Genomic DNA, 14,151 nt, shown 5'->3' on the forward strand with positions numbered 1-14,151 from the left:
CTTTTTTTTTCATTCCCATGTACTTTACCAAGGAAAAGAAAGTTAAAATAAAGCCATTTACATGAATACCCTTTTCTGTGAGTATTTAACAAACTTTTAGTGGCTCAAAAGCAGCTGATAGTCATGTTGTTTACCTCAGTGTTTCCTGAGGCTGACATTGTCACATCGTGAGCCAGCAGTGGCGAGATGAATGCATGATCTTTCGATGCAAGCAGCAAGACACTGGAGATCTTGTGTCTGTCCTATCTTTATTGGGGATTATCTGCCGAACAGATCATTCACACTTGCTTCCTAATCGTATCCACAACAGCAACACAACTTAAACAACAGAAAAGTTCTGCTTTAATAACGTATATCCAGCACAAGTGGTAGATAAGAGCTAAAAAAAAAATAAAAAAATCACTCCCAACCCCCTATTATCCTGCATGGCACTGTTACAAAAGTAGCTTAGACGCAGCATGGGTATAGGGAGATAGTTAAATGTGACAAAAGGAAGATGGAGACAAGCCAAATGTTTGGAGAAGGAGAGATGAAAGAGCTTTGTGTGTGACAAAGTTCAGACACCTCCCACAGCTAAAGAAAGCATGGGGGGGTGGGGTTTATTCCCATGGCATGTTGGATACTGTGGACTTGGACAGTACAGTAGATTTAATTCAGGCCGTTGCATGCTATGTGGTTCAACAGAAAACAAAACAATATGGAGATGACTTACAGGTTGTATTCAAATTTTCAAGCTATATTCCTCTCAAGTCTGCCAGGTTCATCTATTTCACATATTTTTGTAAGATGTAAGGGTTAATATGATCACACACTAACATCACTTCACAGAGTATATAGATGACGAGAGAAAGCTTTCCCCAAATAAAGCAGACGAATAGAATAAGGGGAGAAAATAGATAAAAAGAAAGATGATTTTTTTAAAAAGATGACCACATAAATGGCACTTCTACAATAATAGGTCACTCTCTTCCTATGTGGGGCCCTTTTTGTTCGAACAACCTTTAACAGTCAAAGAGTGAACCAAAAGGGAGATGGTACAATGCTGCTGCCTTTCAATAAAGGCCTGTTTTATTAGGCTTGTGAATGCACTGTACACACACATGAAGAAGACAAAGAAAGCGGATTAAAGGCAGGAAGAAATTTCAGTGGCAAGAGTCACAACATCAATATAAAGAGGTATGAGAAGCTAAGGGCCACGTTTTATTGAGTCATGTGTGGTCAAACAATTAAAAAGAGCCATTTTACAAACACACCTCAAATCACACGTAATGTCTTGGCACACAACCAGTGTCCATAAGTGAAGGTCATGGCTTGAGGGTTTGGATGACAGAAGGGGAAATTACCATTAGTGTAAAGAGATGCAGATGTTGAAACTTTGTAGTTGGAAATTAGATTTATTCATCTGGAAATCCAACTTTTGCAATTTTTCATCAGGAAATGAGTGGTGGGATAACAAGTTTCAAGTCATATGACGTAAACAGCTATTCAACTCCAGTGTCAACCAATTCCAGTTGAATGCAGTCAACATTTTTCTTTGTTCTTTTGATTGCAACAGCGCGGTAGGTTTCTTTTTAAGTCAAATTGGTCAAATTTAATCCTGCATTTGGGTAAGCCAAATTAGGAAAAGATTGGTCAAAACCCCATAGTAAGAAGAACCAGGTTTCAAATATTAAACTTTACTCAACTTAAAAGGAATTTCCATCGGGGTGTGATTATAATTCCTCAGATTAAGCTCCATGTCTCCATTAAAGGTCAAAAGCCTCTTAGGTTACTTTTAATGGATCACACAAGCAAGACACAACATGTCACATAATTCTTTTGAGGTGCTGGTAGCCAGATTTTGTTTCCTTTCAACAAAGCCAGGCTGGTTGCTTTCCCGTGTTTCCTGTCATGCTAAACCAAACGGCTGCTGGCATTGACTTCAAGACTCAAACCATTCCTTTAATTCAAGGGAACTGATACAATAAATAAATATTAGATACAACTAATGAATAAATGATTGGGGCCAAATATGTTGTGGACACCCTGAGACAGCAATGAAGGGAAGGTTAAGGAAAAAAAAAACTAAATGTGTTAAAATATTAAGAGCACTGAATCCTCATGTTCTGGCGATGCCTCAAAAATCCCAATTCAAGCAACACTTTGTACTTTTTAGCAAGAATAAAATCACATATGTTGTCTCTTCCTTGAGCTTAACTGCGGCATCATTCTGGGGCCAAAATTCCACATTTGTTGGTGTGAAAAAGTCCTGCTCCCAAGAGGTTATAACACCAACAACCCAACACCACATGACTCTCCTCTATTTATTATTATTTTTCTTTTTACTTCTTGTTCCCATCCACCTCTGCTTTGCTGTGTTCTGCTCAGTCAGTTTCTCTCTGCGGCCGGCTGGAGAGGGGAAACACCAGAACAAACCAACACCAAAAGGCTCTTTGTTCGCCAACATCAAAAACCACACTTTCAGTCTTTCCTCTCTTTGTCTGTCTACCTCCTACGTACAACCAGCCTGAGCATTAGTCTTTCCCCCGGCTCTAGTTTTCGACAATGCTTCATCTCTGTGCCCCAGCCCACACGCCAGAATACCACAGAAGGGCGCCGTGAACCTCTCCTTCTATCTGGCTCGCTCATTGTCTCTAACAGCCACTCGCCTCTGCCTCACTCCTCTTCCCCTTATTTGTCACTTCCTCATCAGCACAATCTCCATCCTTCCCTCCATCTCCAAAAATTGGTGATCTCACCCAACACCCACATCACAGTGACTTCATCAGGCAGCAGCTGCAGTCAAGGCTGCAGAGCAGGGTGTTGGTGGAGAGGACGATTAATGCCGCCACTGTGTCTGGGACTCCAGTGAGAGACTTCCAGAAGATATCAGTCACATCAGTGCTTCGTGTCGGGCTCTTAATTTCTCAAAATCAGCATCTGTGGATTCATTTGTTGCCAGTATCAAATGAAGCAATGCCCACCTGTAATGCCTGAGAAATAAAAGTGGTGCGACTGCTCGTGAACACTATCGAGTCAGAACAAGGCCACCAAAGAACTGACAAACAATCACTGCTCCCTCAGAAACTATCTCAGTGCACTTCTTATCTAGAAAGATAAATGTTTTGCTTTAGAAATAAGGCTTTACAGCAGACATATAATGTCTCTCTCTCCACATTCTCATCAGATAACTGGGAATTTTCTTCTCAAGGGTAGATCACCATGACAAGACGAAATAGATTGCTTCTTGGAGCTTACATCTCTTCACTTAAATGTCTGGATTACAGTAGACTGTTTGTTCAGGCAGTCCCATGAGAAAGCTGCCTCATTTATAGGCTCCAGCTTATGTTTCAGGTGGTTTACAACACTGCAGTAGCAGTGTGTGGTTTGGTTACAGAGCCTCATATGTAACACAGATGAGTAACATTTGAAGTTCTTTGAAGTTCTTTTCATCAAACATAACTATTTTTACTGTTCGGCTTAACTTGGTTATTTTGAACGTATTCATGAGCGTTTTTTGTTGATATCTACAACAGCCGTGCAAACACACATGAAGACGCCTAAATAAAAGGTTTCATTTGTAAGGGCATGAACTTCAAATCAATTGGAGCGAGGACACGCTGCCATCTGCTGGGCACTTACAGAAATTACATTTACTGTGTAATGTGAACCCAGTGTCAAATCAAAATGTTAAACATTTTTAAATGAAATACAGTTAAATGTAATTGTGAGAGTTTCTCAAAACATGACTACATCCACACTTTATCACTAGTTTGCTGGACTGTCTTTATTACATGCCTTCATGGAATTTTTTTCTTTACAAAATTAGGCGTCACTTGAATACAAAGAAGGTGTTTTTCTTATTTGAAAGGCAGTGCTGTGCAGAAAATTTGAAATGGCGATCATAAATCTATTCAGGCTCTCTCTGACAGTGTTCAGCGGCAGCAAAAGAGGTTCATCGCAGTGCCAGCGTCTGCGGTTGTGTGTTCAGAGATGCTGGTGCAGCCATAGCACGGTGTTGAGGAAGCAGTCGGCCTGTGTGTCCACCCTGGAAAGAGAATGCTCATCTTCTGGAAACCACAGCAACCTGGGAGAGGAAATGATAAAATCCATCTTGATGACATTGCAGTTATTTATTTTTGACATGCTGGAAGCAGAGAGTTGACTTAAGGCTCTGTGGTAGGGCTTTGATGTTTGCTGATATTGTCAGAGCTTCCTCATCTCTGTTGTACCTGACAGGTGAACCTCTGCTCTTCAGCACTCTGTAAAGCTCCAGACCCTGGTGAGGAGACACTCGCCTGTCTCTGCCGCCCAACATCAGCAGCACCGGAGCCTTGATCTGCACAATATAACACACAACCGTTAACGCAATGTGCTTGATGTCATAAGACATTAAACATTTTTCAATCAAACTCTATATAGATTACTATTTCCATTAAGCCAAAAGTAACACATTTAGACACAGCAGTGCAATTTGTTTAGGAAAATCGACACGTTGACCCATGAAAATGGATTTAGCGCCACCTACAGGACACTCCTGTTAAGTCTGTAAGAGCGCACAAAGCTCTATAATCTCTCTCAAGCTACTAGTATGGATTTGCATTTGTTAAGTCAGGTTTGTAAAATACACAGTAGAAATTAATAATGTGTAAGTCAGGTCTTATATTCTAAATTGTGCTGGAATGTGACTGACCTGAGCAGCATGTGCGATGGGCGACTTCTGCAACATAGCAGCCAGAGTTTCAGCTGTGGGTATGTTGTCATAAGAGAACTGAAATCCTGCACTGGAGTAACGCCTGGAGATGGGGAGGGGAAAACAGTGTTCACAGCATGTTCACTGGATGTGCTGCAGCTGGACATCACGTGTTGGTAAACTGTCACATTGTGTCGGCATGTCCCTCACCAGTCCACTATATCACTGGTTCCAAGTAACGTGGCAGCATTAATGACAGGGTTTCTGGCTGCACACGCTTTGTAGAAGTCCGGGTACTGACCCAGCAGATGACATGACAGGAAGCCACCATGAGAGCCGCCTATCACAGCCAGGCGTTTAGGGTCAAGGGTCGTGTCAGTCTGCAGGGCGGTAAGCACGGCCCGCTGGGTAAAGACAGTAAGATCCAATCATTTCCTTACATTTGCAAGATGATGCTGAGCTGCTGATGAATTTACCCGTGTTTACCTGTCCAGCATCAGGACCACTAACTAATATTAACTGAACTTCATTATCTTATCACTTTTATATTTCATACATTGCTCTTGTTTTGATATTTGTTGCCAACCTAATTCTATGCAGAAGAAAAAACAGTACCTGCACATCTTTTACATCCTGACCACCAATCTGACCAATCAGGGACAAAATGCTGTCTTGGCCAAACCCCGTGGATCCCCGGTAGTTCACTGGGCAGAGAGAGAAATGTGGAGAGCGTTAAAACAAATTAAAATTGAAGGAGAAATGAGAAATGATTCAAGGCCTTCATTTGCAATATACCATATTTTTCAGGTGGACAGCCTGGCTCATTATTATTTCAAATCAATTCTACACTTACAAACAAATCAATAAGAATTGATATCAGAATACATTTCTGACAAAAGATACATTATAATTGAGAAGGCTATACATTAGAACTTTACTGTCAGACAGCAGTGAACCTCACTTTGTCCAAAGGTTGGAAGAAAAAAATAAAAGAACACCTACATGAACCTCAGTCAGTTTGCCACAGAAGCAGTGGAAATTCCACATTCCAGATGCATAAATGATAAGTAACCACAAAAACAATGTGTCCGCCTTTTCCTGCACACAAACTGGTACTTGTGAAGGAAAACTATGCGTTGAGAAGGCGTGCCCCGACACATCTTTCAGACCATACGTGCACATGTTCGTAGGGCAATTTAAGTCTCCCACGGTGAAGTGGAAATGACACGAGGCGCAATCTAACTCACGACCAATTTCACGGATCTTACTCTGTATTACACGGATTTTTCTTTACAGGTTTTGTTTCTTATTGTTCCTTTTCATAACACACTCTCACTTAATTGTGGGTGCTATAAATAACTGCAGCCATGCATAAGAGACGTGCATCAGGATGGTTCCTCGGGCCTTGTTAGAGGACCTTTTTAATATCACTTTAAGATGAGGACCAGTAATTAGAAACACAATCGGTATCTGACCAGAATTTCCCCCATTCATTTGATTCCTACTTTTTTCATTCAGCAGTTGTTATCCTTGTGACTCCAGTACTGGAACCACCAAATGACTTCTTCACCTCAATTTCACATCCAGTAAAGATGGGGCTGTTTGTTTGATTTTGACACTGGCATATCTGCTCAGGTTTAGTCCAACTGATTCATTAGAGGAGTGGCTACAACTCTTACAATCTTACAATGATTGAGGTTTAGAAAAGACGACCATATATATGCATGGCTTTAGAAATTGGGCAAAAAGAGTATGTATGCACCTAGATTCTACCTTTCTACCATTCTACCTTAGAGCGTAGACAAAATGAGTCGTAAAACTTCATGTGTCTGGCCCGAGGGGTCTCCATGATTCGATGGCAGTCTCACACTGACAGAGAGATTTCATTCCAAAGTATCTCCCCAAAAGCATCCAAGTGAGTTATTAACAATGCCAGTATCTGTGTGTTTTGTGCAGGTCTGATAAAAAACTAGGAGACAAAACATATCATACCCATGAGCACAGCGAAGCCGAGTTTAACCAACCCTGCCGTGGTGCAGTTCCATTCAGCGGGGAACTGAGAGTGGGGGCCGCCTGAGAGAGCAAACAATGCAGGAAATATCATTTATGCTACAATAGCACACATTTTAAAATGTTCCCTTCTCAATCTAAGAAAAGACAGAAAGACAAAATAAAAGCACACAGACCGTGGATGAAGACGACCAAAGGTATTCTGGTTTCACAAAGGGGTTGAGACGGTTTAACCAACACAGCCCCAAAATCTAAACCAGCTTGATGAGACAAAGACACAGAGAGCTTTAGTGTGAAGAACAGAGCTTAAACGTAACCTTAGAAATTAAGTACAAACTCAAAGCTCACCATACTGTTTGTTGTCCTCCTCTGGTGGAGGCGTGACATCTAGAATGTTCCAGTAGAAGTCAAAGGTCGTGGCGGGCTGCTGCAGAGTTTGCCAGATTACAAGCTCGCCTGCCGACGGGAGGAATCCTACCCTCTGCCAGCACACATCCGCACACAAACAAATGGCCAGTAAAACAGAAACATTTCTCCCAATAACGTGGTTTAAAATGTTTGTATATGTGTGCGGTCTGACCAGAGTGGGAGGTGTGTTTGGGCTGGAGCAGCAGACGACCATCAGGTCCCTCTGGACAGTCAGCAGCTTCCAGGAGCCAAAAACTCTGTCAGGATCAGAGAGATCTGCAGCAGAAAGACAGCGAGACAGACGCAACAAAGACACATGGTAGAGGTGAAAAAGAGAAGAATCGCTCTCAATTAAATCCCAATTCTCACAGATGCTGATCAACTACATTGGGATTTGGACGTACACAATGACTGTCATGGCAGTATTTATCTGTCCTCTTTGATGCTCACTGTTTTAGCCTTTCTGTAACTTTTACTTGACTTTTATTTTCAAATTTCCCCGTTAAGATGTGGCACTGATTTGAAGTCTGGTGGTCTTATCATACCTTCCATTTCTCTCTTGTGCTCCTGATGAAGATAAGAAGATGTAAGAGGAGGAGGAGGAGGAGGAGGAGGAGGAGGAGGAGGAGGAGGAGGAGGAGGAGGAGGAGGAGGAGGAGGAGGAGGAGGAGGAGGAGGAGGAGGAGGAGGAGGAAGGGAAAAATGGGACTCAGCAGCTAAGGGGGGATCTGGAAATGGAAGGAAGGCAGAAGGGGGAGGTGGAAAATGTGGGGTGAGGGGAGTGGGTGGAGGAAGAGGAGAGAAAGGAACGGCCTGAGTAGGGGGAGGAGGGGGTGGAGAAGAAAAAGTAGACCAAAAAGGGGAAGGAGGAGGGGGGGAGCAAAGGAGAGAGCGGGGTGGGAGGAGGAGGAGGGAAAATAAGTGATGGAGATAAGGACAGAAAAGAGAAATGAGGCGGAGGAGGAGGAGGCAGAAGAGGAGATGAAGGAGAGGATGGACTCTTACTATCAGAGAGGGAGGTGACTTTCTTTGATCTTCTGTCAACCATAAAGAGATTCTGAAAGGGAGACGAAAGGAGCAAATGAGTCATGGAGAGAAAAAACATAACTTGTTTAACTCCGACGAGGAGCCTGGAGAAGAAGGTGTGTTGGCAGTGAGCGTTTACCTTCCAGTTCCTGCAGGCGCTGCTGAACACCACTTTCTGACCATCTGCAGACCAGCAGCAGGACGGCAGAGCTTCATACACACCTGCAAACTCACCTGAAACGGACAAAAAACAGCTCATGCTTCATCGTCAAGGTATTCTACAGTTTGTTGATTCTACTGATTTGAGTACTTTTAAGCGTTGAAAACAATCATGAACATTTCTAACAGCATCATCAACATAACACTAATAAGCTTTAAAAAAAACAAGATGAAACACAGAAGTCATGAATAATAAGAGCATCTGCTGATAAATAACATGTAGAAATGTATATTTAAGAATTTAACAGTCTGAGCCTATGTGCTGGACAGACTAACACACACTGCCATCCCGTCTAATACAAACACTAACCTACCAGTCTGAGGTCTGTTCACAACATCCAGCAGTGTGGAGGTCTTCCTGCTCTTCAGGTCCAACTGTGTAGGATTAACATTCAGATGTTAACAGAGGGAACGCATGTAGACAATCATAAACCCGCACACACAAACCTACAGTACCTGCTGCAGACTGAGGCACTGGTTGTGAGGACCAAACACTTTACCCTGCAGGTAGATCAACGTGGACCCGTCTGGACTTAGCCTGGGACAGGACACCGAGAGATTGTCCGCCGACAGAGATTCTGGTGCGGAGGGAGGAGGGAGTACAGTACAGTACGGTACAGGGGTCGGGTTTGAAAAATTAGCAGAGAAACTGAGGTATTGTTCTCACCACAGAGTCCATTCAGGTCGAGTTTGAACAAAGCTGATCTGAAGGAGTTCAGAAAGGAAGAGACATAAAATGAGGAAGCAAACAGAAGCAGTTAACAACCTAAATGTTTATATCCAAATTATATACACCTGCAATTAAGATATTTGGAATCTGACTACAGCAGTCATACACAAAAGGAAACAATTTCCATGTCTCTACTCCATAGTCCAAGCTAGAAAAAGTATTTGAAGCTCCAGCGACTTCTTTAAAAGCTACTTGGAGTCAGTTGATCCAATCAAGATTTGAAGTGAGGGTTGTAAAAGCGCCCCAATAAAGGCACAAAACTCAAGACTGCAAACAGTTTACTCTTCTCAAGTATGATTGGTTGGTGTGAGTCATTTCTCAATCCCAACTTTTAGAGCAACCTGAAGAAACAATATAGAGATGCTCAAACATGGAAAGCATTTCAAAAGACCTGGATGTTCATCAATCAACAATTAAGACTGAGAGAAAAGTCTCTACAACTTCCTCAAATATCTTTTCACTTGTCATCAACAAGAGGAGCATTTAATGGTATTAAGAATGGTGTCTGCAGGACAACTCCTGTTTAATGTCCCAAAAAAGTTTGACTTTTCTGCAAAAGATGCACAGTATCCCTTGATTTAAAAAAGGGTGCACAGCGGAGGGAGAATCATGCTCTGGAAATGCTTTCAAAGTTCAAAATTTGATTCCATAAAATTTCACAGGTGAATGTCAGCGCCACTTGGAGTTTAGGAGTGAGTCCCTGCATCAAGTGAAGGAGTTTTAAGTATCACAGGCTCTCTTTTGTTAGTGGGGGTCAAACAGTGATGGGGACGTTGTTCTGCACTGTCATGGGGAAAAGAGTTGATATGCCAGTTGATCTCCATTCCAACCCTCACCTATGATCACAAACTGAGTCATAGTGACCAAAAGAATGGGATCGTGACTATAAGCAGTGGAAATGAGCTTCATCCTCAGGGATAGGCTGAGAGGCTCACTTATCCAAGAGTGGCTCAGAGCAGGGCTGCTGCTCCTCCGTCATCAAAAGGACAGGGTTTTTCGGGCATGTCCCGCTGATAGGGGCCTCGGGGCAAACCCACAATCTGCTGGAGAGATTACATCTCCCAGCTGCCTGGGGATGCTTCGGAGTCCCTCTGAAAGAGCTGGAGGAGGTGCTCAGACCGCTGCTTCCGAAACCAAATTCAGAAAAGCAGCGGAAAATGGACAGACGGAAAGTAAGTGGTTAGTTTAAAACTAAAATATGTTTCCTGACTGACATCAGATAATTACTGATGAAACTGAAACAGTTTTGCTGAGGGTTCAAATTCCTCTTCCCTGCTGAGCAGGTCGCAGAAGCAGCTATAGGAAACATCTCACATTCTAATATTTACTAGATCCTTGTTCCAGGCAGGACTCTGAATCATCACTCAAAGATGTGAGACGTACAAGCTACTTTTGTTCTGTTTGGTCCACCTCCAGAAATGTTGACATTTTCCAAATTTCTATTGTTTTTTTAAAAAGGTAACCTGCGATTGGAGCAGAACTTCAGTCCAAGTCTGAAGGGTTCGTGGTACCAGCCGACAAAAATCACAGACTGACTGCCGGGAGCCCAAAGTGCCTGAGGACAAACACACATGCAAATATTAAACTGACCTGTATAAAAACCTGTCGCTATGAGTAAGATCAAATATTTCAAACAATCTGCACTTATTTTAACTCAACTATCCTGCTGTGTAAGAAGAAGTAAGAGTAAGGTTCTCTGTGCTTACCTGTCCAGGTGAGACATCAAGCGGGACGCCCTGCAGCACACTGACTGCACCGCTGCGCAAATCCACCACACAAATGGCTGGGACGCTCCTGTTAGTCAGAGCCTCACCCCAGTCCTCACAGTACACACTCCTGTCCTGTTTGGACACAAACACCTCTCCGTGTGGTTACCGCCTCCACATGAATGTATGTTTCTGAGTTTGCGCGTCGCCATTTGTGAATGTTTGATACTTTTCTGAGTGCAGATTCCCGGTCTTGTGTTTCCGCTGAGGAGTTCCTGCTCCTCTCAGCTACGTACAGCAGTTTGTTCTCGCACTCCGACCACGACAGACGGCCAAACTGGGCTGGAAAGACAAACACAGAGTTTGTATAGAAACACGTAAGAATAATTGTTAAGGAAAACAAAGAAGAAAAAAAAACAGAGGGCAGGTATGAATCCATCTCACCGTCATCATACACTCTGCCATGTATATTCAGGGCAGTGAGGTTGAGGCATTTTCTGAGGCCATGGCAGTCCCAGATCTAAACAGCAACAACCATAAACAACAGACTGTTGGAGTGCTTGAACAACGACTTCAGCAGGGATGTCAGGGTCCATCTTTCTTACCTCTAGGAGCTGGTGGCTGCCTGTTTCCCTGACAACGGCCCTCAAGCCCTTAATGGGAGAGAATCCACTCAATAACCTGAAAAGCAGAAATCAAAACTCTTTCAAACTGTGTTCCGTTTGGTTTGAATTAAACTGAACACCAGGCTGGAAAGGCTGTGGCTAAAAGCCCATTTTGTACAGTGCTGCAGCGAGATGAGAAGCAAAACCACCTGAGTTTTCTGATTATAACATATTTAAAACTTTTTTTTTTTGTTTTTTTTTTTTAAATCACAGCCCAACTCACTCTCCAGACACAGGTGCACATGGTCCTGATGGGAGGACAGTCCTGATGTTCTTGTGGTTGTTGCTATCGGCGATCAGGCTCCACTGCTGTGAGTAGCGAAGTCTGGAGCCTCGGACCAAATCACTCTGAATCCACTCTGAGTGTGGACACAGTGAATAGTTATCAAGTTGGGTTTAATAAAAAGAAGATAAATCAGCTCAGTTATTCACGTCATTTTAACAAATGAGCAACTTTCTGGTTACTTTCCTCTGGTTCCACTAAAGATTACCATCACTAATATTATTACTTCTATTGGAACCTCCACTGTTCCCTCTCAGATCTACTTGAATGTCCAACTAATTGAAGCAGTAGTTCAGAAGAGCAAGGGTACCTTTGTTATTTAACTTATTCACTGTTTCTTGAATAATGATTATGTTTCTGCTTCAGAAATCTAATCAAGTTTTAGTGTCAATGAAATCCTTCAGCACCAAGATTCTGATCATTTAAACAGCTTTTATATCTCAGTCAGTTGTAACAAGTGTTGTTATTAGGAGGACACGAGAATCCCTCCCTGCACTTACAATCCAGTTTAAAATCATCCGGTGACACTTGGGTTGAGTGGGTTTCCCCATGAGAAACAGATGGGTTTACTTGTAAATCTATCTAAACCCTTAAGACAAGATCACTGGCGTCAGCGGCAGAGCATGGGCAGGTAATCAGATTCACAGATGCCAGTACTGTGGTTCTTCACATTGGCGAGGTTTTCTATGGGATCCTTCCTCCTTTGTGATCGTCACTCAAAAATATCAGCGGTTCAGTAAATGTTTCTTGGGTCAACCGACACGGAGGTTGAGGACTTTAACAGCAAACCTCAGAGTAATAAATGTAATAAATCATTAACCGTGCTGTTTACTTTCTTTGGCATTTCCATACTGTGATGAACTTTGCAGACTCCGTGGATCCTCAAGAACTAGGTTTTTGGCATTTATCTGCTTTCCATGTGTCCCACCAGTCTCCTTCATCCACAGAGAGAACTTAACATCCAAAAGCTGCAAGCTCTGATCCCTGCACTGGGAACCTTTGATTCTATCTGAATATGGTCAGTGTAGTGTAATGAAATCATACAAGTGAAAATGGCTTGAAACCCTCTCCAATACAGCTGATGTATTAGCTCTTTGTGACGAATTTGGAAGGTATATTTGATTTGGAAAATCCCAACATTGTGGAAAAGCATCTCTTATGGAGCATGCTTTCCCTGCTCCTTTTTTTCCGCTGCCTGGCAAATCTTATAAAGCAGTTCAATTGACGCTCATCGTCATCATTCGTAAGTGACATGAAACTGCAATGCATGGTTTATTTTTGTTTTTGTTTTGTTTTTGTTTTGTTTTGTTTTTTGTGACAGAGAGGTGTTAGCAGCAGTTAGCTCACCTGCTGTCACTGTGTAGATCCGGACCTCTGGGAGCTGCTCTTCACTCACATTGGCTGAAACTGGCGTAGGCAGGCCGCCGACTTCCCCGTACACCCCGATGATTTGTGCATTCTCCATCAGGATCTGCGACTGCACGCACGCACACACACACATAGCTCACATTAAATAATCACACCGTGACTATCACAGCCGGTGCACGGCCAACCCTGGCTGCACAGATAAATGCACACTCAAGCATCATGAACTGACGTTAAAGCGTTTCTTCAAAGGAGCAAATACCGGCAGCCTCAATCTATTGACATCACTCTGTCAATCACTGTATCGCCTCCTCTGGGCCTGATTCATGAGTTCCCAACAATCACTTTTACTGCTGCAGCACCTCCATGTTGAATTCATGAATGGGCGATACCACTTCACTTCACTTTGAAGGGGTCTCGTGGAGAAAACTGGCCGCAAGGGGGCAGCAGAGATTGGCGGTGATACGTCAAAACGTGTTTGGAAGGGAAAAAATGTAAACAGACGAAGAATAAATCCCTTTATGAAGTTATAACTACAACTTATATCAACAGTGTCATAGCATCCTGCTTCAAAATAAGTTAGAACATGAAAATAGTGTTTTCTTATATCAGAACAAGTAAGGTTATTTATGGCAGGCCTCTTCAAAATGAATAGATCCTAAGGTAAGGGCACCTAAAACAATGACTAAAGTGATGAGAAACTTTCCTCACAAGTCTCTCCAAGTAACAAGAAAGAGGTGAGACAAATCTGTGATGAGTAGATCCCCATTACAATCCTTAAATTATTTTTGGTGTGTCCAGCTATTAAATAAGTTATATCAGTGTCGTTTTGGGTTTTTTTAACCAAATGCAGTACAGCTGAATGAATGATTCCATCAGTTTTGACCCTCCTGTGGTGCTAAAAAGATGTATAAAACTCTCAGCAGAGCCAGTGTTTGATTTGTCCATTTGGAGCGACTGCAGAAACATGGTGGTTCGAGTGGAAGAGGTCCCACACCATCTGTACAAATATATGGCTCTAAGCTAATGCAAATTAAAATCACATAAAAACAGCTGATAGATCCCTC

At 42.6% G+C, this 14,151-nt stretch overlaps 1 protein-coding gene across 2 annotated transcripts; it reads right to left on the reverse strand.

The window, feature by feature from the left end:
• Nucleotides 1-3,759: 3,759 nt before the first annotated feature.
• On the reverse strand, nt 3,760-13,481 carry LOC140271861 (acylamino-acid-releasing enzyme). 2 transcript variants are annotated; one of them, XM_072367170.1, is made up of 22 exons: nt 13,317-13,481; nt 13,067-13,196; nt 11,660-11,795; nt 11,377-11,452; nt 11,216-11,291; nt 11,001-11,113; nt 10,772-10,906; nt 10,529-10,620; nt 9,003-9,040; nt 8,792-8,913; nt 8,650-8,710; nt 8,256-8,350; nt 8,096-8,147; nt 7,263-7,366; nt 7,031-7,163; nt 6,859-6,942; nt 6,665-6,745; nt 5,288-5,376; nt 4,883-5,076; nt 4,673-4,775; nt 4,212-4,318; nt 3,760-4,066 (listed from the first exon to the last, which is right to left on the reverse strand). In XM_072367170.1, exons 2-22 carry the CDS (start codon nt 13,182-13,184, stop codon nt 3,967-3,969), a joined length of 2,109 nt encoding a protein of 702 aa, XP_072223271.1. In that variant the 5' UTR covers nt 13,185-13,196; nt 13,317-13,481; the 3' UTR covers nt 3,760-3,966. The 2 variants fall into 2 exon arrangements, with proteins under 2 accessions (XP_072223271.1, XP_072223272.1); XM_072367171.1 differs by lacking the exon at nt 6,859-6,942.
• Between the last annotated feature and the right edge of the window lie 670 nt (nt 13,482-14,151).

Source organism: Leuresthes tenuis, unplaced genomic scaffold, assembly GCF_036924035.1.
Source record: "Leuresthes tenuis unplaced genomic scaffold, fLeuTen1.0.hap1 SCAF_16, whole genome shotgun sequence".
NCBI lineage: Eukaryota > Metazoa > Chordata > Actinopteri > Atheriniformes > Atherinopsidae > Leuresthes > Leuresthes tenuis.